We start from the raw sequence: 26,565 nt of genomic DNA, 5'->3' as shown, positions 1-26,565 counted from the left end.
GCAACTTTTTATTATCACAAGTGCCATTACGTTCAACGTTTATAATAATAATTAATGAATGATGACTGAATGATCTGTGTTTGCTTCTATAATGTTCACTGTTCAGTGTACTCATATATTTAAAATAAAATTTGTGTCTGATATTACAAAGTAATAAGTTTTGGAGATAATGGAAACATTATCATATTCCAAATTTAGCTATTTATATCATTATTTAAATATTAAAATACCAAGCTAAATAAATCGTAATATTTTCTTTACATTCCTTTTTGAAATCATATTATTTGTTTTTATATTATAGCGATATTATAGCGTGATTTCTATAAGTCATGTAAACATTGACACAAAAGTCAAAAAAATAATAATCACAATATTTTATCGACAAAAATGAAATACTCTTGTAACGTGCAGACGACATTATCATGAGTGTCTAAATTTTTAATATCAAAATTATTTTTCAGGGCAAACTTTAATTACGTCTTATCATTAGCTTTTTCGTGAGATACGCTATATAATCATGGCACTATCATCGTAATTAACATGTATCATCGTCAACGATCACGTTTTTTTACACTTGCTATAATCGATAAGATTGCGTATGCCATGTGTGATAAGCATGGATTACAAACTAACAGAAAATATCAGAAGTGATATATCTAGTCTACACACACACACACACACACACACACACACACACACACACACACACACACACACACACACACACACACACACACACACACATATCGTCGATATATAAACAGATGCGTAAATTGCGTAATTTTTCATCAATTTTATCGACAGTGCTGTATAATTGATAACGATTCAGCGAATTAAATTTTGAATTTAATATAATTACTAAATCGAAAAATGTTTATATCTAATATAAGTAAATCAATTTAACGATTGTACGATGTTTTTTTCCAAGAAGCATCGAAATTTTATAAAATTTTTCTTGCGTAAACTTTACACAGTCACTTTGTACTCACGAGAATATTAATAATTATCAAGACCACGAGCGAGACGCATGATGTTTATCAAACTCACAAGTGTTACAACAACTTACATTTTGCGAAATTGTTTTTAATAAAAATACTAAAAAAAATTTTATTATTAAATTTTTGACATTTTAGTTAATTAATAATAATAATTTTTTTAGTGTTAATTTTGAATGTTAATATAATATGCTAATATCTAAATATTATATATAAGTTTTGTATTTTATTACTTAAAAATTATGTGCTTTTTATTTCTTTTATTTATTATGAGCTTTATTATAATAGAATAATGAAATTATTTATTTGCTTTACATATACTTTTGAAATTAGCTCTAATATTTGACTGTTTTCCATCATTTGATGAAGTATGCTTTTAAATTTTTTAGATAGATCAGTGTTACTATTTAATAATTTGCCGAATAAATTTCCAAATGTAATTCTAATTAGTTTTCGTCGAGTATCTGTTGTTATCATTGTACAAACGTAAAAGAGATCAGGTAATATGAGATAACCAAGTAAAATTGTTCATGGTAATTGTACAGAGTATTTATTCAGTTTCCCTGAGAAGAAGAAACGCGAAGAATCGAAAAGTGAGTCTTGGAGAAAAAGTATTACTCAAATCGGGGCTAAACAAAAAAGTGCTTAGTAATTCCGAACTGAAGTTTTCAGGCAATCAATTTTCTTACAAATTTTAGTTTTCTAATTTATATAGTCTTTTTTTCTTTTATATTTATTTTTAAAGTTAATTTCACGGGGTTGTGTGTTTGTAATCTGACGTAATAAAAATTTGTTATCAATAATTCTTAGAGCATAATTACTAGATTTGTGTGATTATTTTTGAGTGTGATTATAAGATAATTTTTTTTTATGTAACGTGAATAAGCTAACAGCAAAAAAATGCTCCATCTCTGATATCAATTGACAATCAGATAAGAAAAGAACAAAGTATTCAGATTTCAAAAAAGTTAATAAATCAGCGATGTGCAAAATTCCATATGTAGCTAATCAAATCCTATCGCGGTGACTAGATTAGATAAAGAAGGCAAAAAAGTGAGCACGAATTGTCGTCCTGTCGGCGACATGTCTGTTCATTCATTAACTGTACATTCAGATAACATAAATCTAATATTTATCAGTCACACGCGGGCACACACAAGTGGTTTCGGAAGTGTTGTGGCAGACCAATTGTCTTTGCGGATGTAGATAGAAATAAGGAAAATTTTTTTATCTCGAGTTGTATGATCACTTGCATAGTATGCACTAAAATCTAATATATTTCTATTATACTTCTTTCTATATCTGCACGCCTCTTCATTCAAAATAAAAATATTTTTTATAAAATGAAATAGAAGTTTCTCACACAATCCTAAATATTATGCCGTCATATTCGCCATATATTCGTTATTGTTGACAAACAACTTGGACCTTTGCCTGTCTTTTCTCTCTTCGCTTCTAATTCTATCAGACCTGTTGTCAGATTTGTATTGATATTTGCTGTTGAAGTACCGTATTTATATCTCCCGAAGAAAAATGGCCGGGCTACGTTTTATCAGCGTCATTCTCGCATTATGCTTTTACGCACATCCCAGTTTAGCTACGCCAGATTTAAAATTTGTGCAAGTTGTGAGTACATATTTATGCAATTTAATATATAAAAAGTATGATGATGATAACCGTTGTACTGGTTAACAGTTATTTGCACATAAGCTGTACGCCCCGTGGAAAGACGATGCGGAAACGAACGAAACCAGCATCCCGGAAACTTTATCGTATGAATCCTTTATTTCCGCCACGATGAATATACCAGTGGTACATGTTGTGACATAATATTATTATTATTATTATTATTATTATTATTATTATTATTATTATTATTATTATTATTATATTGTTTCTGATCTGACTGACGTATGATGTCTTTCGATTAAACAGAATGCCGAGTTCGACATGTACAATTTCGGAACGTATTTACGCCAGGTGTACAATGAATTTTTAGGCGATACGTATACGGACAATATTATGAGGACACGTACAACGGAGAATACTTTGTCGATCTTATCGGCCCAACTTGTTAATGCGGGCTTATGGCCCCCCAAAGAAAATCAAATGTGGATTGAAGGTCTCAATTGGCAGCCAATACCATTTGGTCGGTAAAGCGATAAAATTATTTCTCTTTAATAATACATAGAATGTTATTTTTTCAAATCGAAATAAATGTATAATCCGCAAAATTATTTTCAAATGCTCTTTTTCTAAATATATTTTAGAAAATTATTTTACAAAACTTAATCGCAAGCTTGATATTCGGAATACAGATTTCATTAAACAATTTTAATTAACAATTTTAAACAAATAATTTTAATTAAAACATTTTGTAAAAGTTATGTTTATTTTTTTTTTTTTGTAACATAACAACAACAATTTCTTGCAGACTATGTAAAACTGGAGGAGGACACGTTGTTGGTCGGTTCTTTGTGTCCGAATTTTGTGTCACAGATGAATCAGGTATTGCAAACGACCGAAACGCAAAAGATATTAACGCAGTATCAATCTTTATTTGATTATCTTTCTAAAGTTACTGAAAGAAATATTAGCACCCCATCGGACGTAGCTCTCTTGTATGCTACTTTAGAAACAATGGTAAGTCTAAAATCAAAGATAAAACAAAAGTGTTTTTTAATAGATTAGAATAGTTTTATGCTATCTTCTGAGAAATAATTATTTAAATCTCTCTAAATAAAAATAAAGTTCTCTTTCTTCTCTTTTATAAATTTGTTAAATTTCTTAAAGATATTGATACGAAATTAAACTTTGTTTTTGTCAATTGCATTCTAATGTAAAAATTTTGTTTGCAATAATAAAAATCAGGCTGACCGAAACGAAATGTTACCCAATTGGGCAATCGACTTGTTTCCCGATGGTGTAATGTACAACGTCACCTTGTTGGAATACGATCTTCTTTCGGCGAGTCTGCTGCAAAAACAATTAAATGGCGGAACTTTCTTAAAAGAGATTATCGGCAATTCGTTAAAATATATAACAGACGACATACCGAAAGAAAGGAAAATAATGTTATACAGCGGCAATGTTAGGAACATCGTTGGAGTTTTGAAGAATCTTGATCTCTGGTCACCTCACGTCCCCAACGAGGCAGCATTGATATTTGAACTTTATTTTGATAACAATACGAATACATATGGAATGAAGGTAACATTTTTATTTTCAATATCTAATCAATTTAAATGTTAATTATTATTATCTAAGAAGGAAAAAATATTCTAGAACTATAGTTATTAAAATAATATAATATAGTTATTAAACAATACTGAAATAATTTCAGATTAACTATTATATTAATGAGGACGTAATCGTTCTTTCGCTACCAAATTGCACAAAGATATGTCCACTACAGACTTTAGTAAACGCCACTTTCGATTTAATACCCGAAAATTCACAATCTTTATGTAGGTGGTCTGAAAGCTTATCAGAAACGAAAAATCCAAAAGAGACTAACGAATCTAATTCTTCGTACAATGGATCTATTTCGTATCACAACAAGAATTTAATATTTGTTTTAATGTTATTATTTTTTGCAGTTTTACCTTTTTAAAGCATGTATATAGTGAAATTTTACATGGTAACTAAAGCGAATATGTTTTTTATTTTTAAGCATAACTTAATTTTTATGTTAAGAAGAAAAAACGTATAATAATTAAACATAACTCTAATACGGCGATTTGTAGATTCGAACATTAATAACATTATGTTATCCTCGTGCTAGATTGCGAAATTAGCACACGGATGAGTGAAAACGACTTTTCGGCGAAAGACACGAAAAAATGCTCCGTGAAAACTACCGCGCTGTTTTCTAAAGCATTTAACCATCGTTTCTCCGCAACATTCAGGTTTAAATCTGCATGATCAAGTTCTTTTTCGATATAGTGTATCTTCCAAAGATCAGCGACATGGCATATCGATCTTTCCGCAGGTCGAGATCTTTGATCGCTTGGTATAATCGCACGATATTTTCGTAGAGTAATGTTTAACGAGTAAAACGCAAGATACAATTGATTTATCAAGACGCAGGTATTCCTCTGAAGTATTTCTTTTATAGCGATCAGCTTCGACTGAAGCAATTTTAATTTTGTTATCAAATGATCGATTATCTTGACACATACTGGCAATGAATTACAAAACTCCAGCATTATTTGTATTCGATATATCCACACGAATGTCTAGAAAAAAAATTATTTATCGTATAATATTATAATATATAATTACAGTTATTTTAAATAATTAAAGTGTCTAGTAATATTTTTATATTATATGTATAAAATATATAAAATACCATATATATATATGTATATATATATATATATATAAATATTTATATATTTTATTCATACGCATATTTTTTATGAATTGTCAATATATACTAGGCTATGTATTTATTTAATGTAATATTTATAAATATAAAAAAATGTATGTAATTTATACCTGAGAGTAGTATATTTTATTTAATTGTACATCCATCATCATCTCATCTAAAACTTTGATTATTGTCATTACAATTTCTTTTACGCATATATTAGGTTTCTTTTCAATTGTAAAAATATCCGATATATTCAATACTGCGTTTACTGCTTGTTCTTCTAAACTATCTTTCCAATAATCACGTATCGTATATTTCTTCGTCGTTTTTTTATCACAAAGCGTCGATATAATCACTTGAATCGAGGCAAGAACCATCCGTTCCATATGTAATGATTCCAAAGTCAAGCTCCACCAATTAGAAGGAATCATTTCATCCTCATGTTCTTTTTTCTCTTTCTTCTCTTGATTTAACACTTCTGATTTAGGTTCTTTCCGCCTCTTTGTTGTAAAAAGGGATGAGTAACTTTTCTTAATACGAGGTCGCAAATTATAATTGTGTTTTGTGTCTGATATTTCAACTCCTTGTATTATAGAAGGAGAAGCCACTGTTTTCTCGCATGTAATTGTCAATCTATAGGATTGCTGTTTAGAAGAATGTTCGATATTTGATGTGTGCTTGTTACCGATGATAAATTTCGCTGGAACATCGTCTTTAGGATTTTCAAAAATGGTATCGCTCGTTTCCCGAAGATTTTTGTTATTCTGAGGTTCAGTACTTTTATTTTCTCCCATATACATTATATCTTTTTGGCAAGATTGTGATTCATAATAACATTCGGTATTCAATGTACGCTTATTGTCGGTTTTGAATTCCATGTCCATATGCAATGTACTGTATGCGCTATCCTTTTTCGAATCTTCAGTTATGATATTGTCTAGAGATTTCTCCCAAGAATTATTATTGTCGAGTAGAAATTCGAAATTGGTACTCAAATCTGACATTTGAGTGATATTTTTTTGAGTTATATTATAACTTTTTAAACTATCATCAAATTTCGATGTCTTATCAGGCTGGAAGTTGCTCCGATTTCCCAATGGAGTAAAACATTCTTCCTCAAAATTATATTCCGAAGTTACGGACATCGGCGTGATAAATTTGTTTCCTATTGATAAAGTAGATTCATGTTTACTCAAAACATTAGTATTTTTTTGAGTAAGGAATATATCTTTTTCTTCTTCTTCTTCGTCTACTTCTTGACTTATTTGATCGATATTTTTTGATGCAGTTTGCACTGAATCATATACGTTTTCTTCAAATTCGAAACATTGATGTTCAGGTATCCGATCATCCATGTCGAAATTTTCTTTCGAAATTAAATCAAATCCTCGAAATGAATTTTTTTCTGAATCTAAATTTATACTGGATTCCAAAATTTCTGTTCCCTTTTTATCTGCCGTGATGCAAGAGCTGCTATCGTCTTCGAGCATCAAAGTCATTTCTACAAACGACTCATTCACACTGTTTGTCAAGACAGGTTCTAATAGATTACTCTGCATATTTTCAGCTCTAGCATGTAAGATCTCTTTTTGAAATGTATCAAGGTGTGATATATTAATATTTATAGGAGTTGACGTTCTAAAATTATTTCTCATCGATAAGTTTTTAATCACAGGTATTAATTTTTCAACATGATCGTCATCACTGTGTTTATCTTTGTAATAATTACATTTATCATGTCTATTCCATTGTTCGTTAAATATCTGTTGCAATCGTTCGACTGATATTTGAGATGAGCCACAGGCAAAAAAAAACTTCAACCAGACAATAGCCTGAACAAAACTCAACTCGATCTTATATTGTTTGGCAAAAGTAATGGCCATTTTGTTGCAAAACAACTGAGACAAATTATGTGGTATCTCGAGGAAATGTTTACAACGATAGCACATGTAATTATCGCGCGAGTTTTCATTGTAGTCGTTTTGAAAAGATTTAGGATCTCTTTTCGAAAATGAATGTTCCATAGTTCTCGCGTATAGCAACTCGCAATCTAAAATAATTTAATTCTAATTATTTGGAAACTGATATGAATATACGAAATTATTTGTAAACATTTTCTTCCTAAACTCACCTGGATCATCCAAATTATTATTTTTACTACAAAATTCCTCTACTGCTTGTTGCAATCTATGAAGAAATATTTGTCTCTCGCTTTGACTCTTACAATTAGATTTCAACTTTTTGGATGTCTGTAAAGATATGAAATATAAATGTATTCGATATATATCAGCATCAATTGCGCGAATTTACCTTTTTTGTCTTCTTCATTATTCTTTTTCTTTTCATTGTTATCAGTTTCAATAATTTGTTTCAATTTTCCACGTAAACGCTTTTCTTTAATACTCTCAAATAATCGCCACGTTTAAAATTGAATGGTCGATTTTTTACAGATATCGGCCACTCGAATCGAAAATTTTCACGAGATGGTCAGTCAATTTATGCGACGTAATTGGTTGCAAGTTGCGGAATTAGCGTGAACCAATCATAGTTTTCTGTTCCTGCACTAAATTTTCTATCTTGCTTTTGTCAAACTTCAAATATGTATCTATTTCGTTTTAAGTATGTAACAACGAGTATAGGTCGGCTATAATGTCTTGTATCTATGAGGCTAGAAATCGATCCGAGATCTCGGCTGAAAAGAGAATTGACCAATTACATTTGAATAATTCAGCTAATTGACTAATACGATTGGTCAATTCTCTTTCCATCCGAGATCTCGGATCGATTCCTAGCATCGTGGATACAAGGCATAAAAATAGATTACATATTTGTGAAAAATGAAGATTCGTGAAAAATAGCGATACAACCTGCAAGAGCTTCGTTTTTTGCGAACAGGACATAAGGCTTTTGCACTAAAAAAAAAAAAAACTTAAGTAGTAAAACGTAAGTAGTAAGAAAATTTACCAATCACAGACAATTATTCTTCGACCATAATCGAATGTAATTGGTCAATTTCCTTACTCCTTACGTCTTACTACTTAAATTTTTTGTGCGGCCTTTACGGCAGATTTCACGTGGTCCCATCTTCACGCACGCGACCGGCGAGGTGAGGTTAGATGCGATTCATGGTCGGGTGCTCGTGGGCAAACGATTGAATTTGCGAGTTTTTAAATTTTGATAGTCCACACACAGGTAATAACCCGAGAGTTTCGAAAATGGAGTCATTAGCGACGGGAAATTTAACTGGTTCGCAGCGAGACGAGTTGATGCAGCAAGTGAAGCAACAAATAGCGGTCGCCAATGCCCAGGAATTGCTCACGGTATTATATAGCTTTTGCTATTAGCTGACTTTAGCTATGACTCGAAGTTACAGGTTTTTATGCATATTTGCAGAAAATGACGGAAAAATGTTTTAAAAAGTGCATAGGCAAACCGGGTACCTCGCTGGACAGCTCGGAACAGGTAAATTGTGCTTAATCTAACCTTGAAATTGTAATAAAAACGCTTCATATCCAATTCTATCAACATAGATGAATATTAATCTCAGTTTAATTTACTCTTTATTTTTTTTTTATTCTTAAAAAAAGATGAAAAGTCTAATCGAGATTAAAATTTATCTACATTCATAGAAATAGACAAGACTCAATTTTCTATATTCCAAACTTTCTAAAATTATGATTGAATTATAAGTTAATATATATAAGTTTTGAATGAAAAAGATTCTACAACGATAAAGCTATCTTAAAGAATTTATCTTAAAATATACATTTTTATTAGTTTCATATTTAATTTTTTATTTAATTTTCAATTAAGTTCCTTTTAGTTTTTCTATTTAATTGATTGAGTGATTTGTTTACAGAAATGTATAGCAATGTGCATGGATCGCTACATGGACTCATTTAACCTTGTATCAAAAACATATAGTGAACGACTCCAAAGAGAACGCAACAGAATGTAAATATAGAAATTTGTGGAAATATATTGTTATTTGTTATCCACATTGTAATTTAATAGCACCATAACAGTATAGTATTCTTTAATAATATGAAAATGCATTTTTTGTACATGGCCAGTAAAATATATCATATCTTGATATTTATACTTGACATTTATACTTTTCTTACTAATGGAATTTAATACATTATCATTGTAAATAATGTATGAGATGATTCAGCATATAATGTAGTGCCCTTGAAAGTATAAACACTCAATTATTATAATATATATAATGGTTTCATATGGAGATAAATACTTGGTTTAATGCTGCAAAGAGCATATTGTGTCTATAGGGATATCTATAGGGAGTGATGAAAAAGAAAGTAGACGATGATTGCAAAAGAGAAAAATCTTTATAAAATAAATAACATATACATGAATACATATTATTACATCATACTTGAAAATCATAAATAAGTAACATAGGTGTTTTGTAAAACCCACAATTCCACAGTACTTTTTTTTTATTATTTGCATTCTTTATAATTATTTCATACACACTAAAAGGCACGGTATAGCTACCAATGTTTCAACGTGGTTACAAAATAATTATCTGCGACCGTGTGAAGAAGTACCAGTAAAGCAAGCTGTTATTCCTATTGTTATCAATGGCTCATTTATGAAATTTCAAACTATGAATCATGAATAACTGATGGTATAATCATTTATGGCTATCTATTCTGAAAATATCGAGCTTGTCTCTTCATGAAAATTTGCATTTAAACATCATTGTGTTATATATGTACATATATTTTTCATAATAAAATTATTACTTGATTTAAAATTAAATTAACTATCTGCGTCGGATATGTTCCTCTCACAAAAGCTGCGTCAAACAACAATTACATAAACAATTATATAAAAAAAAAAGAGCAAATAGCAGATCAAATACAATCTTGAATAGTAAAAATACAGTAAAAATACATTCAAAAGCATTACGAGACAAATAGTTTATATCTCGGTAGCATCTCGTGAAGACGATCCGTAGGTTTTACAGGTTTTATGCGTTCTCTAGATATATCTACGATACAAACATACGAAGAAGAAAAATCAAGAGACACGTATAGCTCCAAACTTGCCATCTTAGACTTCATAGAAATATATCGCGCGATCAATTTGCAATCGATCCCACGAACTTTTCCGTCGCTTCGAAAGTGAAACCTGTAGCCACGTGTTCTTGCGGCAGATACAAAAAAGACGATTCTTAAATTATACGCTTACAGTCTATGATGAGAGATACACTTATTTTGTAAACATGCGTGCTAATGGTAACGATGTAACGAAAAAAAGTACGATCTATCTTAGTGTAACGTTGGAATGTATCTATCTCTCGTCTAGATTCTACAGAGCGTAGGAATGTTCCAATGCAGTCCTGAATCCCGTCGTCAAGATTACTATGTCGATAATAGAATGTAACCACGCTGATTGGTCAGGAACACACCTGCTTTTTCTTCTTTTTTTCCTCGTTTTTTTAATATACATATATGTCGGGATAAATGGCAGTTCGAACTAAGCGATTCCGTTACCGCGTATATTGCGGACGAAACGTTGAGATGAAGGGATTCTCTTGTAAAGATGAAGAAATGTTTATTGCGCTAAAAATATTAATGCAATAAATCACAAAAGAGACTAATAAACTCAACTTCCTTACTTAACCGATAGAAACTCATAAACTCTCATTATACAAGTGAAGAAATACTGCAATTTGAGCGCAGTATTCGATTATTCTTCATTCAACATCTGATAAACTGCTGCATGATAAACTATTATTCAATTTTGAAGAATTGAAAGTTGTATAACAAGTGACGGAATTTCTTTGTTCGAACTGGATATAAATTTTAATATTACAACATAGTCTAGCCGTTAATGAAAATCTTTTTTGTTAAAGCTGGCTGGCTATATTACATATTTTTATGAACAGATTTTGATTTGTCAAGCATCTAGTTGATCCATCTTGAGTTGTACTTAGTTATTGCATCTTATATGGGGGCATAAAATATTCATATTAAATGTTTTCTTTCCATTTTCTTTCTTTCTTTTTAATCGAGTTGTATTACTCAAAAATTAATATCCTAGTCTAGCTTTCACTAATTTCCTGCGAATCATGGATGCAAGAAAATATATAAGCACCTAATTTTTTTTTTCTTTTTTTCATAGATAACGTTAACTCTCATAAATAACTTTAGCTTCAAACACTTAGCACCATTACATTCGAAAAAATAATTTGATGGATTTTTTAGGCAATCCATTTCTAGACGGATGATTTCCTGATATTGTTACAATATCATGTCAGTAACTTTATGTAAAATGAGGTAATGGACAATGTTCAGTCATAAAAATTAAGGGCAGAGATATTTCAATAAACACAACAAAATGCTAATAGAGAATCCCTAAAAAAAAGAAAAGACAGAGAAATGTAACTAAGTTACTAATGAGCAGTAACTTCGTGTGTTCTTCTTTGACTCGTCTCTAAAATTTAAATTATAACACTTGTGTAATATGTTTGTAAGAGTAATATAATACTAGTATATTTTTTACATAACGTAGAAGGTATTCTGTCTGAAGTTAAATGAAATGGTTTACTTCGTAATATTCAATGTGTATTATTCTTTTTCTCAATATATAAGTAAAAACTTTAAAATTATTGCAGATTTCACAATTGTACAACCGCTAATTCATGTAATTCTGCATATATTTTTTCACATATTAGTTTCGTTAGTTTTATGATGGATGATCGAGATAAGATTCTTTTTTCATGTATATAAATTATAAAAAGATGTACTTCATTTATGGTTATTAATAGCAGAATATTAACCATATTGCTTTTTCTAAATTCTGCAATATTTCAGATAAAATTTGTGGAAAAGATGACGATCGTTCGCAATACACATTGTTATTGCAAACCATGATGGTTTCAAAGTATCCCTTATTTTTACAAATCGTACAAAAATATCGTGTCATCTGTGGAAATATTCATTCAGACATTTTCCTTCTACGTTTTCTTCTTTGCAGCGCAACTTATAAATATTGAGCCACAGCTTGGCAGTGCCTTTATCAGAAACTATGAATTCAATTCTGCGAGTTCCCGAATTCTCACGGTAGTCGGCATAGATATCCGCGGCGCTCTAGGATATCGGCTTTATCAAGAGTACATATAAGAGGAACAACTCGCTAGAATTCTTACAGAGGATCTGTATAGCGATACGATTAAAAATTACATATTTCTTTTATTACATATGACTAAAAGTTACATTCCTGTATAATCCGCGGTAATACCCGTCGCAAAGTTTGATATATTCTTATCCGTATTTGTATCTTCAAGCTAAAATATATAACGATTCTATGTATATAGAATTACGTAATTTAATGCGAGAGAAAAATATGTGCAATTGCAGTTGTAACAGTGCCATCGTTTGCGTTAATTTAAGTTCAGTTTACTTACACAAGAGGTACTACTCAAGATTTCGTCCACTTCTTCGATTTCTTCGCTCAAGTCTTCAGTACTTTGAAGTTTTTCCTCTTTCTTCGTTCGCAATTTGAGAAGACTATCCACCTTGTCTGGCTCCTTAATAGGACTTTGTTCGTTCGCGCTACCCGATGCTGACGACACAAAGTCTTCCTCATAGTTGTCTATACCATCTGCAGCTATAAAAATATATATATGCTCATTATTTTTTCAAACCTTTTATACCGCATTAAATGAATAACAAAACATGAATTTTCATAACTCACCAAGTCCAATATTCATTAATTCCTTCAGATCATTAATGTTGGCCTTTTTACCATTAAGTGGTGGTAAATCACTAAATACAGAATTAGCCTTCTGATTTATGGTCGGCAAACTTTCTAGAAAAGGCTCGGCTTTATTCATTGTACTAACGTTCTTCCGCTCACCGTCGACGATAATCTCGTCAAAATATATCGTTTTTCCGAAGTTGCTTCCCGCGTTAACCGGTTTCTTACTTTGTACATTATTCTCTATACTTAGCTCCAAACTATTTATATTGTTTTGCTTAGTTATATCCTCGTTTTGATTTGCTTGCGTCTCAATCACTATAGAATCGTCAAACTTAATTAAGGATTTGTTTAATGGACTCAATTGATTAGACGTAACGATACTATCAGTCTCCTTTGCCACATCATTCGTCGCCGTGTATGTGCTGTGTGGATTCGCGGTGCTCTTTTTATCAAAATTTACATTATTGTTCCTGTTACCTTCAATTCCATCAGTGTCCGTTGTGCTCTCCCTGAGAGAAAATTGACGCTTATCATAATCCGACGTATCTGTCATAATGTCGGTGTCAATCGGCGGATCTTTGCATTTTTTATCCGTTATTGTCACGTTTATTGGAACTTTTGGACTCTGCTCGGAAATGCTGTCTAATTTTTCAGAAGAATCATTGTCGTTTGACGACGACACAGATTCGGTATGGATTATCTTGGGAACAGACACTTCGAATGTCGCGTTTGCGAAATTCGTTGAGGCTTCATCTGTTTCGTCGTGTCTGCTACTGCTTTTGTTCTAAGTAAAAAGATATATTTAATCTTATTGTAATAATATGAAATATCTTGCATTACAATTAACTACGCCAATTATTTAATTTAAAAAAAATACCTTCTGTGAATTGTTAAAGGCACCATTGATACTGTTCTTCAGAATTTCTCCCAGCAATGGCTCGGTTGAGTCGATACCTAATTCTTCGCATAATTTATTCCTCCCTACATAGTTATACTCCTTCCCGAAGTATGTTTCTGGATCATATACAGATATTGTATAATCGAGACCAAAGTATTCTAGGAACTCCCTAACTAAGGAAAACAATAATTTTCCTTCTGAATTAGACAGGTACTGCTTTACAGTTTTGTTGAGAAGTGGCTCAGGATTCTGAAACATTTATTTCAAGTCTATTAAATCGTTTCCAGTTTCACTACATCCTTTTCCTCTTTTATATAAATTTCGAAATAATATAAAAATGACGTAAAAATTTAAAAATTAGAAGACATTTTTACAGACAGATCTTAGAAAGTAGATATATACGAACAATATTTTTTACAAGAACTATATGATAACCGTATAGTGTTTAAAGATTGCAAAGCTTTCCGTTTTTCTCACTTTATGATATAATAAATATAACATGCAAGTGTCAAGGTGAGTTGCTCACCGACACGACACCCTGCCACGTTTATTTTATATAAAAAAAAGCTCTTATAGCCAATAGAGCGCAAGGAATTGAAAACAGAAAGCTTTCTTTTTATGCCTCATCGCGATGTACTCTAAGGATACTTTACCATAACCGAATCCTGTTCCTCGAGTGCCAGAAACACGCTCGCCCTGAGTTCCGCCTATGAATAACAAAAACGAGGATTAAACCAAGATTAAGCTGGCGCAGAAAAGAAGGACGCGAAGTACAAAGCTCTCATATTTACTCCATTTCTTGCCCCGAAAAAAACATTCACCTAACCTACAGAAACCCGCGGAATCTTTTTTATTTTCTTTTTTAATATTTTTTTTTTTTTTTCATTTCTTTTCCTCCGCGAAATCTAGCTCCCCCAGGACGCACCCGTATCTTAGCGAGGACGCCGTTACTTTCCAGGGTCTGTACCACCAGGTCTCGCAATTCCGTATCTTCCTCCATCGAGATGTTTCCGTCTATCATGATTGTACAAATTAAAAAAAAAATGTGCCGAAACGAACACTCAAGAGATGTAAATATTTACGCTTTCCATCGCGTGTCTACTTGTTCGCGGAAGCGAAACACTGCCTAGAGATTTTTCTCCCTCTCCGCACCACGCTACCTAGGAACTTCCTTCCCGTCCGAATCGACTTGGAGAACTCGAGTGATTCGATATCGATATTTCTAACCTTCGAATTGTTTCCCCATAAATTTAAATGTACGAATAATAAAAAAAATGATAGCGAGAATTCATCAATCTCGGAGAATCATCTAAAGATTCATTTTTTAAAAAGTTTAAACAAAAATATTAATATTTATCATAAATATATAAACATATCTCTGTTAAATACTGTTTGTATCCTATTTCAAAACTTTGTCGAAATTGAAATTTGAGTAACAATAAAATTCATTCGCTAAATTGTTCTTGTGGCCTGGAATAAAGTCGCACTTTTTGACGTCCAGTAGTCTCTCCGCTAACTCCGCCATAACAGCTCCTATATACAAAATTGTGTCTTCATTAATGCAGAATTAATATGTAATAAAAGTTTGTAATAGAAACCATGATTTTATAGACACCTGTGCAGAGCACAATGTTTTTCTTGGTCAAAAATTTGATCGTCACTGCCGTTTTGGTTAGACATTCCTCCGAGAGGAACGGTGGATCTGCTATAACCAAATCGAACTGACTAGACATATCTCTGGGCACATCCAGAGGAAACTTGTAGTCATATGGTACAAAGCCTGTACCAAATATCTTGAAACGACTATCATACTCAAACAGTGTAACTGTAACAGAAACGATATATTTGCAAACTAATCGGCCAATGTTACACACAGTTAGGATATGCGATATCAATCATACTTTGCCGTTCACCACATTCCTTTTTCAACTTAGTATAAAGCGTCGGACAAGAAACCAGCGCGATCTTCCCATTTACTGGCGTGGAATTTAAAGCACCTTTGACAAAAGCCTCTATCGTTTCGTCATTGTACCAGAATTGACTCAATTGCTGTAACATAATCAATTACATGTCAATTTTTTTCAGATTAAAAAATCTGTCGCGCTGTTTTATCGTTGACTCACCCAATCCTCATCGAAGGGAGTACTCGGTATTTGATCTTCCTTAGAGATGCGAGATTTCAACAAATTCTCACGCTCTTCCTTCTCCTTTAAGAACTCATCCAATGCAGCAAGCGTGCTCGAGCTCAATCGCGGAGGATCATCATCGCTGTCGCTCATTGTTTACAATTGCAATGTGATTTATCTGTATATGCGGAGAGTGAGATAAGGTACAACCCGTCTGAACGAATCTTTAAACATTAAGTCAGTATCACACTTTGTTAAACATTAGAATTCAATCAATTGAGATAAATTGAGTTCATTTCTACTAATGTAGATTAATTTTAATTTATACTTTTTAACTTCTAAAAAAAATCTAAAACTTTCCATTTTTCACTTTTCCACCTCTAAGGAAAAATTACATGATTTATTCCTTGGACTATTCCTATACATTTTTCAAGATTTTAAAGAATTTAAAAAAACAAATGTACAATTAAAAATTAAAAATAATTTGGATAAAAAAGTAAGGATGAAAAATGGAAAATGTTTATTTATATATACATATTCTCATTTTTGTACATTTTTGTACATTTTGTACATTTTTGTATAATCTGATATGAGCTGCATGTCTGTTCTTTTTAGTCGCTGCATCTCTTGTCCTTCGTTTTTTCTTTCGGTGAGCGTCGTAGGTACTACGAACAGACTCGATCACGTTCTTCCGAACGCAGTTCAATGTGTTCGATGGCAGATGCAATGGCTTCTTGTTCGCTTTCGAAACGGTGATTCGGTGTCGTAGAGTCTTGTAAAGAGTGTATTAATTCTATTGCGTATCGCGATTTTCTGTCTGTGCGAATCGTTTGGTTTCGCAGTTGCTCCTAAATTGTGATTTTCGATCGGACTCGAACGCGTTAGACGTATCAATCGTACGTTGCTGTTACATCTCGCGAACGATCATCTTTACATCGAGTACAATGGCCGATGTGGAAGGGAAAAAGCTGACCGAGCTACGAGTGATAGATCTGAAAACGGAATTGGAACGTCGCGGTCTGGATAAATCCGGCAATAAAGCGGCGCTTCTCGAACGGCTCTCCAAGGTAAGTGATTCCTCTTTTTTTTTTCCTCTTCATTACGCTTGAACGCTGCTTGTGCTTCAAGGGCGGTTTATCACGGTCGATCTTATCGATTTCGAAGCGGCGTGCTTGTTGCATATAGTAGAGTATGGCCATCGAATAATCGCCGGAAGGGTTTATCTTTTATTAAAATCTATTGCATATTAGAGTATGAGTAAGCATGCAGAACACTCTTCTGCCAATGGCTAACGCGCCTACTTAAAAATGTGCTGACGAACTCGTCGCAGCTCGAGAGAAGTTGCGCAATTTGATTAGCGCGCTACTGGGCGAGGAAGAAAAGCAATTTTATTTGATAGCGCGATACCCTTTATTTGTGTGATATTACATAATAATAATGGTAAAACTTATTTATCTATGAACTTAAATATGAAATAAAAATTATTTGTAGGCAATATTGGAGGAGGGAAAAAATCCTGAGGAGTATCTTATTATACCATCTGGTGGGCCATCTAAAGTTCCAAGAAAAAATGGTGGTATATATACTTCTATGTATCATTATTAAAGCTTCTAATATAGAAATTATATATGAATTATAACAAAACCGAAATGAAAAATCTTTATCATGTGTTAAACTTTTTTATTCATAGGAGCCTTGAATCAAGAAGATTCTGTTGAGTGCTCTGATAGTCAGAAGGAAGAAATTATCGATGGACAGGATAATATAGATAAATTTAAAGTAGAAATAAAGTTAGAACGATATGATGAAAAAGAAATTATGAAGAGAGAAATGAAAGAGGTATTGCATATAGATTAATATTTTAATTAATAGAATTGAATCTATTATTCAAAATTAATAATTGATTTTGATTTTTTTTTTATTTAGGAATCCGAGTTTGAGCGTAAGAATGTTGGTAAGGAGGAAAAACAGGAAGAGAAAATGCAAGAAATCAAGACTGTAGATGAAAATGCACAGAACAACAAGAAGAATGAGTTAGACAGGACTGTCCTTAGTCAAACCTCAGATACGCCATCTACTACTGTTGAAGCTAACGGAATTGACAACGAAGATTCCATCAACTTGACTATCGGAGAAGATGAGGAGAATCTCCTCGCTGAGGAGGTATGATTTGAAAAAGAAAATAATTTTTGGAGAAATTGGAGAATATAATTAATTTTTTTATTTTTTATTCTAAATTTATTGAAAAAATTGTTTGGTATTACCTCTAATACATATATTTCTCATTCCAGACAGAATCTCATGACAGGCACAAGGGTAAGTTTGCCATTATTTATTATCATTTTAACTTAGATGTAAGTATTCCACATAAATATCAAAAGGCTAGCAATATTTGTATCTGCGACATTCCGAGTAAGTTAGCCAGAGTTAAAGCGCCAGCATCAAGAGCAAGCGTCTTCAAGAACTCATTAGCATGACCATCGGGAACAAGGGCGTCGTCGGGACGTCATCATCTGCAACTTCTTCCTATGAGTTCCGGTCTTCAAACCTCATCATCGTGAATTTTGTTTCGACATCTGGATGCGACATAATCCTAGCATGACAGACATGGCGTAGTATCATTGAAGCGCGACAGATAAGGCGTTTCGATTTGGATAAACACATGGTGATCATAAGGTTTTCAACCAGGATAAAAGAGTGTACATCTCCCGACATCCCTGTGCTGCTGTTCGAGCAAACAAGCCATATCCCGTAGTCTTTAAGTTAGTTAACGCTATAATTTGATATTCAATTACATTAATTCTACCTACCACATAGAGCATCGTTGGATTCTCTTATCATCGAATCATATGGATACAGGAAGACTCAAGTATACGCCAAGCAAATATTTGCCACAAAATATAAATTATCACACAACATAGGGGTTTGGCCAGTATCTTCGAATCGGTCGTGTCTTCTCAACGAATTATTGTCGCGCATTCGAGCACGTTTTCCGCGCGCGAAAATAGTAGATTGTCACAAAAATCACTTTATCGGCCTAAAACAATGCAGATTCACAAAAACGATAAGCACATTTTATCATTTTTTCTTTTTTTTTTTTTTTTCTTCAATTTGACTTTCTTATCATAATTTCAATATAAAAATGCGAATGTAGCTTTGTGCGCACGCACGTACGTGTGTACCGAAATAAATCGACGAAAAAGCTTTAGGTTTCCTGGATCAAATCGATACTATCGAAGATCGGTGGCTTGTAATACTGTACAAGCCACATCGTTGCTTGCTGTGTGAATTTATTAGTAACTTGGCCGAAATTCCTGACTGGGAGTCACAAGCCACTAAAGCAGAAGGTGTTAGGAGGGAGGGAGAAGAGTCTGGGCTTCGCAAAAAGTGACTATGCTACCTTGATTGTCCCTGCAGATGGTGGAGAGAAGAAGAAAATGGAAGAGAACAACAAGAAGGGAGACTCGAAAGGCAGTGGTAGAGCGGAGCCTGGCGCCAGTGGCAAGGAAGGGACAACATCTGGTGCGAATGGGACGAAGATCAAGCAGGAGGGAGGAGATGGAGGAAGCAAGAGGTTGGTCTCTCTCATAGAGCTAAGAAGTACGGTTCGCAGTACTGTGGTACAGCAAACTGGAAATGTGTCGCTCACAACTCTGCTAGGGATGTTCTACTGCTGCATTACCGTATCGTCGGGATGATCTCTCTCTATCTCTCTCTCTCTGTACCGTCAGGACAATGGATTTCACAAGATGAGATCACTCACGTCACGTGCAAGATTATGTTAAATTCCCTTTTTTTAAATTGAATCTCGGAAGTTACTCTTCCAATCTGTGTCCTCCCCGTAGGCTGTAATTCTTAACTCTGGGAAGTATGTTAAGAAATCAAGAACTTGGCTAGCAAACTTAAACTAGTCTCTTGAAAGTCGCTTACATTTGTCTCCGCATATTCAATAAAGACAATTACATGTATTCTATACCAAGAAAAACCTGACAAGCTCTGTGTGTTTCTTACATGACAAGGACATTTATTTGTTTCATTGAGTGGCTACAATTTCATCGTGCATCGCTATGCAAAGGACATTAGTATCTTGATAAATGATAAATTATATTTGGCAAAACGTGCTAAAGTCCTCGTACTATCAAGAAGTGATTCCTATTGCTTACTGAAGATACTACTACCCTAAAAAAAGAGAGAAAAGCGTTCTAAAAAAAAAAATATTATCTCTTGAATATGGCAAGAGATACCCTGTCAGAAGAACTAACAAGACAGATGACCCTTTTGTGGATATTTAGGGCTGATAAGTGTTGTCACATGGACACGATTTCCTTATGCATGAGTGACAAAAGTGGATAAACAAAGAACACAGTGAATGCACATCCAGTAATCTAAATAAAACTGATAACATACGAAATAGTGTACGAGTGAAACCATCCTAAAAAAAAATTTGGAAAAATCGTGTCGCTTAAAAATAAGTTGCTAGCCAAATTTATGTCCTTAACATAGTTACAGAGATACTTTTTAAGCCTCACGAATTATAGCCCTAATTAATTTATTATTTGTAATTGTAATTATTGCAATTTTTTATTTTCTGATATAATAATAGTATTATTCCTTTCAGCGCGGAGTTTAGCAACAAGAATCAGAAGAGAGAAGAGAAAGGTAAGTCATATTTATTTAGTTACTTTTAAATATAATATTTTTTTTTGCAAAAAAATAAGAATTAAAAAATTTTTAGAGAATTTTGACAATATATAAATGTTTTATAGTATTTATAAAATATTTTTTGCAGATAAGAAAATCTCTCAGATCAATCCAACCAATGCAAGCAGTCGCAATTTATGGGTATCCGGTTTATCATCCAGTACTCGTGCGACCGATTTGAAACAGATTTTTTCAAAGTATGGCAAAGTCATAGGCGCAAAAGTAGTGACAAATGCAAGAACTCCTGGAGCAAGATGCTACGGTTATGTCACTATGTCTTCGAGCGAAGACGCTGCGAAATGTATACAGCATTTGCATAGAACTGAACTTCATGGACGTGTCATATCCGTCGAGAAGGTAAATGTTTTGATTATGACATGATTAAAACAAAGTTTCTTTTTTAACATTCAGCATTTTCAATGTAGAATAATATATAAATATAAATAAATTCTCTTTTAGGCAAAAGGTGATACACAGCAAAGTCATGTACGTAAACGTGATACTGTTAATGGTAAATCAGAGAAGAAAGAAGAGAAAGAAAAGCCAAAGGATCACGATATGAATGAGAGAAAAGAAAAGGAAGCAAAGAAGGAATCTGAAGAGAAAGGATCGGATGCTAGTAAGTATTGTTTCTTTACAATAATAATTATATAAAGAGAAAAAAAATTTTTTGTTTACAATAACAGAACAGAGACTAGCAACTACTTGATAAACTCGACTTTAGAAGTCTAATAATTCTTTTCTTCTTCCCCGCCATAGAAAAGGGAGGTAAATTCAAATTTGTCGATTTCAAATTTGATTATTGATTTATTAAAGAGAAAAAAGTTAAATATTAAGTTAAGTATTAAATAATAAAGTTGAGTATTAAAGAGAGAAAAGTTAGCTATATAGTTTTAAACTGCTGCATTGTAAGTGTATAAGTGTAAAAATAATCGCCATATAAGTAATTGATTCCGAATTTATATTTATATATATATATATATATATATATATATATATATATAAATTCAGTAAAAAGGAAGATTATTAGATTGCCTAACTTTCGTTCTGTTATTTAAAATTTACCTTGCCAAATTAAATTGTATTATTTATCTTTTTTATAAGTTCATAAATAAATATTTATTACGTTTGTTTAGCAAAAAAATCTGATGACAAAAGTGAAAATGCTGAGCTGAAGTTAAAAATCGAAATGCAAGACAAAAAAGAAGATCCACCAAAAGAATCTGATTCTCGATCAACAAAATCTACTAGCAAGAAACCGGAGAGTGAGAGAGGAAGGCGAGAAGAGAAACGGATTCGTACCTGGGACAGAGATCACCGATCTCATAGTCGATCTCGGAGTCGTGAACGACGAAAGCGCGATGATGTTCTTACATTTGCGAAGATTAGAGTAAATATTTTTATTGATTATTTTTATATAAATAAGACTATTAGTAGTAAGGATGAATTTATATAACAGAAAATCTTGAATTTTCAGGAAGAACGTGAGCGACAAAGATTGCGCGAAAGAGAACGGATGCTCAGAGAGGAAGAGCGAAGAAGGCGAGAAGATATGGAACGTCAACGAGAAATAGAACGTAGACATCGAGAAGAAGCTGCGCGCTTAGAGAGAGAACGAGAGAAATTAAGACGAGAAAGAGAACGGATCGAACAAGAGAAAGCCGAGTTACTGCGACTTGAGCGTGAACGGCAGAAGCTCGAAAGAGAAAAGCTTGAGCGTGAAAGATTGGAATTGAAGAGGCAACAGATGCGTTTAGATGAGAGCCGACGCGCACCACCGCCTCCGTCCATAAAGAGATCGTCCAGCGACAGAAGAGATCCGCGAGATTTATATGTGGAATCTGACAGAAAACGAATGACTACAGAACATAGCCGTAGACATAGTCCAGAAAGAATCGTTGATAGACGAACTGAGATGCTGGATCGAGTGTCAGATAGACGAATGGACATTTCGCCACCATCTCGATATGAATCTAGCAGGTAAATTTTTTAATAATTTTCTTTTATTAAAGATATGTTAAAATATTATTTTTTATAGTACATGTGAATCTCTTTAACTGCTTTATGTTTCACTGTATTTAATCGATATCGTTAATCATATTATTAATAGCATCAAATTTATTTTAGATCTACTCAAGATATGGGGTTGAAAAAAGAATTCAAGCGAAGTAGTGATTTTTCTTCGAGAAATAGTCGACCAGAAAGCTTTTCTGACGTTTCTCGAGGAAGAGAAGTTATTGTACGGCGAGAAAGTCTGTCTACTACATCCTCGTCATTAGATCCACGACAAGTCAAGGAAAGGTACATATTGTATTCCCAAATTGTCAAGTTATAATAATCATATTCCAACCAAAACTAATTTTTTTGTTTGAACTTGCATAGATATGATCGTCCAAATACTACATCTTATACTCGCGAACGTGAAGTACGACGTTCCGAACCCGAGACACATCGAAGTTCTAGGGATACTCATACGCGATACAGTGATAGTTTCAAACCACCAGGATCTAGCACACCACGTAAGTATGATAAATTGTATATGTACAAGTGGTTTTAGTGCACAGCACTCCGACTTTTTATCGCTGTTTTCAATTTTTATAATTAATATCACAGCCATTTCTCTAGATGGTTATTCTTTAATTTTGTACACAGGATATAAGCATTACTTTAAATAAGGATGCAATACAATAGCCAAAACATCTTCATGAAACATTTCTGACAGAGGAGAGGTTGTGTACACGCGATCTGGTATCATACATATAAATTTAACTTCAGTTAATATCCATGATTTAAAATTATGGCATAATATATAATTAATAATATAAAATATTAGATAGTGCACTATTTAAATTATCTTTCAACATAAAAATATAAAGCGATGAAAAATATGCGCTCAAAATAACCTCGAAGATTCAACGAAATTTTTAACCTGAATGAATTTATGTGTCAAAGAAATCTAAAATTTAATTTTATTGCATTTAATAAGAATTTTGATATGATAAAATTAGATAAATGGCAGTTTAAAGAAATTTTTTGTGTTTACATATCTTTTGCGTAAATAATATTGATAATTTTGATAGATGGATTTTATTGTAATATTATATATTTTGTAGTTTATGATATATTTCTAAAAAAATATACGAAAATAATAGAATATACATGAAAAAATAAAAGCGATGTTACACACAGATCATGTTTTAAAGTGCCAAACATTTTTAAAGATAGAAATAGTTTATCTAGTGATACACATTAATACGTGTTAATTATGATCAAGTCAAAACAAATAAACTTAATGTAATAAAGTTTTATTTGTTTATTGAGAAGTTTTGAATCATTTCACGTATTGATATATGCATGTAGTTATTCCTTTTTGTCTCATCTTTGGTTCAGCATTTTAATTTTTATTAACAGATTTTTTTGCTAAACCAATATAACTATTATTACTATTAATTAGTCATTATTATTTAGAAATTAAAGCAAATTGCATTAAAATTTGTTTATTGAATTTATATAAATTTATGTTAAAGTATATGTTTGTTATCAAAAATTAGAGCGAAACTTATTATGAAAAAAGTAAATTTTTCCTTTAAAAATAAAAATTACAATAATTTTATTTAATTATTACTGTAAAGAAATAATATGTTGATATGTCAAACATGTATACATACAAAAAGAAATTAAAAATAGGACTGCTCGCGATTATAATGACTTCAAATTAGGAAAGTTTATCTGTCTAATGATTGAGTACTGATTCAAGTTTCTTAATTTTTAAGTATTTTAGTTTGATATTTTTTATATATTATTATCACACTAAATATCTCTTGTAAAAAAAAATATTATCTTATTCCAAATCTAATCTGTATTCTCTTTTATAAATGTGTATGCTTCATAATAAAAATTTATATAATTTCTGTTGAGTTTTCATTGTAGTTAGTTGAACCTGTTATCAGTCTTATGATTCAATGAATGGATTATGAAAGCCGTCTACAAAGATGTTTATACAAAGATTTCTCTAATCCATCAAATAATCGCTGTGCGATATTCGAACACGCGACAAATGTACTTTCGATGTTTGTACAAGCGTGATAAACATACTTTTTATTATAAAGCATACCAAGCAATATGAGTGCAGAATTGAATATAACGAAACTTTTGATTACATTTAAATAAAGTTATATAACTTTATTCTTATTGATTATATTTCAATGATTTTTGCATATTCTACGCAAGAGAAAGAGATAGATACGTGTTGCAAATATATACATATATATCGTCTTTATTCACTCCTGCATGCTATTGTTATACGCAGGTGAAAGTCGTTATGTGGAAAGCAATCGTACACCTAGCGGTTGGCATTCAGGACCTACATCTTCCAAGTCCTTTAATTCAGTGACGAGCAGCGGATCTCGCGATCCTCGCGGTGAGCCTTCTAGCTGGAGTTCTAGATCGTCCGATAGCGTTAACAGGTATATTATTTAATTCACAAGCGTGACTTTTAACAAGTGTGATATTTTTTACTCACGATACGATCGCAGGACTCAACGAGATGTTCCATCCACGATAACTAAATACATATTGCAGATGGAGCAATTCGAGTAGCATGGGAAATACATTGCGGCATCCTATTCCGCCGACATATCAGAGCGGACCAATGCAATCCATGGGATTGACCGCGCCCGGAACAGCACCATCGTATGAACGATTCGAGGCGTACAAATCATCCATGCCCATGAGAAAATATTGATTATCGGACTGCGCGAATTTTCGCAATCACGAACATTCATTCAAGTAACCAAAACACTCGCGGGATTTTCAAAACTCGACAATTACAGGATAATAATTTAACGCGACATAAATTGTGATGAATTGCTGATTATTAAATATGAATTGCAGCGTTCAGTCTTGAAAGTATAGAAAATTTATTTATCAATAATGTCTCTTGTTTGCGCACCAGATTTGCTTAACAAATCACCTACGTATTTTCTCGATATCATGTTTTGCTGCAATCGAACGAATTGACAATTTTATATAAAGTTCTTATTGTGCATGTTCACAAAGAAAACATTTGTCAATTGGCATTTGTACGTGCTCTTTATCATTTCTCTTCTATATGTGTCCATTTAGCATGATACGCGACACATTTTCTAAATCTTTGTATCTAACGAAATTTTGTACATGTGTTAATAGATTTCACTAAAGCGTACCTTTAAAGTAAAAGATTTACTTTCCTATCGTCAGTTTGTAAATTGCGCGTTATTCGCTTGTTTTATGAATATTGATTAGCTGGCCATTGATTAATCATCTGCAATTGACAAACGCAAGGGACGTAGAGGCTATAAGTACACCTGTTTATTTTAATGAATTTGTTTTATTAGGATGTAATAACGAACAATGATAAAAAATATGTGCATAATTTTCTTGTATTTCTTGAAGAGAATCATTGTATTTCTCTTCGTCAGAATATAGTCGGTCTGTATATCGGATTCCGGGATCACAGAAGATGAATTGTATGTGTTGAATAACGCTGTAAACTAAGCCTACTTTATACAGCGAAACGCGGGAACTCGATGTAACGGAAACTATCGCAGTAACGTAAATAAATAAAGGTAACACTAAGACTCGCTCACTTCTTTTCTCCAGCGTTTAAAAAGACGAAGACACATCTCTCGTGTACGATCCGATGACCTGCACCTGAGAGAAGACTTGTTGATGTGCGGGAGCATTCCTGCACGTGAC

The 26,565-nt window shown here is 32.5% G+C and overlaps 5 protein-coding genes across 6 annotated transcripts; 3 read left to right on the top strand and 2 right to left on the bottom strand.

Moving 5' to 3' along the window:
• The first annotated feature begins 1,532 nt into the window (after nt 1-1,532).
• Nucleotides 1,533-5,492, top strand: LOC105431591 (venom acid phosphatase Acph-1). The gene is made up of 7 exons (XM_011645860.3): nt 1,533-1,588; nt 2,476-2,621; nt 2,691-2,807; nt 2,931-3,144; nt 3,430-3,638; nt 3,867-4,205; nt 4,339-5,492. The coding sequence occupies exons 2-7, from the start codon at nt 2,529-2,531 to the stop codon at nt 4,606-4,608; spliced, it is 1,242 nt and encodes a 413-aa protein (XP_011644162.2). The 5' UTR covers nt 1,533-1,588; nt 2,476-2,528; the 3' UTR covers nt 4,609-5,492.
• Nucleotides 4,644-15,157, bottom strand: LOC105431586 (uncharacterized). Its single transcript, XM_089081475.1, has 11 exons — nt 14,928-15,157; nt 14,656-14,709; nt 13,982-14,251; nt 13,099-13,888; nt 12,809-13,011; nt 11,497-11,533; nt 8,716-8,724; nt 8,360-8,400; nt 7,502-7,619; nt 5,496-7,420; nt 4,644-5,233 (listed from the first exon to the last, which is right to left on the bottom strand). Exons 1-11 carry the CDS (start codon nt 15,021-15,023, stop codon nt 4,760-4,762), a joined length of 4,017 nt encoding a protein of 1,338 aa, XP_088937601.1. The 5' UTR covers nt 15,024-15,157; the 3' UTR covers nt 4,644-4,759.
• Nucleotides 8,289-9,469, top strand: LOC105431593 (mitochondrial import inner membrane translocase subunit Tim13). Its single transcript, XM_011645863.3, has 3 exons — nt 8,289-8,690; nt 8,764-8,832; nt 9,230-9,469. The coding sequence occupies exons 1-3, from the start codon at nt 8,586-8,588 to the stop codon at nt 9,326-9,328; spliced, it is 273 nt and encodes a 90-aa protein (XP_011644165.1). The 5' UTR covers nt 8,289-8,585; the 3' UTR covers nt 9,329-9,469.
• A 144-nt stretch (nt 15,158-15,301) lies between the features above and the next one.
• On the bottom strand, nt 15,302-16,357 carry LOC105431588 (EEF1A lysine methyltransferase 1). The gene is made up of 4 exons (XM_011645855.3): nt 16,126-16,357; nt 15,904-16,051; nt 15,618-15,827; nt 15,302-15,535 (listed from the first exon to the last, which is right to left on the bottom strand). The coding sequence occupies exons 1-4, from the start codon at nt 16,279-16,281 to the stop codon at nt 15,402-15,404; spliced, it is 648 nt and encodes a 215-aa protein (XP_011644157.2). The 5' UTR covers nt 16,282-16,357; the 3' UTR covers nt 15,302-15,401.
• Nucleotides 16,358-16,811: 454 nt separating this feature from the next.
• On the top strand, nt 16,812-26,445 carry LOC105431585 (uncharacterized). 2 transcript variants are annotated; one of them, XM_011645850.2, is made up of 15 exons: nt 16,812-17,195; nt 17,620-17,704; nt 17,819-17,967; nt 18,055-18,291; nt 18,420-18,444; nt 19,546-19,702; nt 20,747-20,787; nt 20,918-21,186; nt 21,289-21,448; nt 21,966-22,219; nt 22,307-22,809; nt 22,957-23,130; nt 23,212-23,348; nt 25,139-25,295; nt 25,411-26,445. In XM_011645850.2, the coding sequence occupies exons 1-15, from the start codon at nt 17,073-17,075 to the stop codon at nt 25,571-25,573; spliced, it is 2,634 nt and encodes an 877-aa protein (XP_011644152.2). In that variant the 5' UTR covers nt 16,812-17,072; the 3' UTR covers nt 25,574-26,445. The 2 variants fall into 2 exon arrangements, with proteins under 2 accessions (XP_011644152.2, XP_011644153.2); XM_011645851.2 differs by lacking the exons at nt 25,139-25,295; nt 25,411-26,445 and adding an exon at nt 23,482-24,738.
• Nucleotides 26,446-26,565: the final 120 nt, after the last annotated feature.

Source organism: Pogonomyrmex barbatus, unplaced genomic scaffold (genome assembly GCF_055798465.1).
Source record: "Pogonomyrmex barbatus isolate J1 unplaced genomic scaffold, ASM5579846v1 scaffold5, whole genome shotgun sequence".
NCBI classification, from domain to species: domain Eukaryota; kingdom Metazoa; phylum Arthropoda; class Insecta; order Hymenoptera; family Formicidae; genus Pogonomyrmex; species Pogonomyrmex barbatus.
The sequence above is the reverse complement of the archived record's forward strand: the minus strand, read 5'-3'. Positions and strand labels throughout refer to the sequence as shown.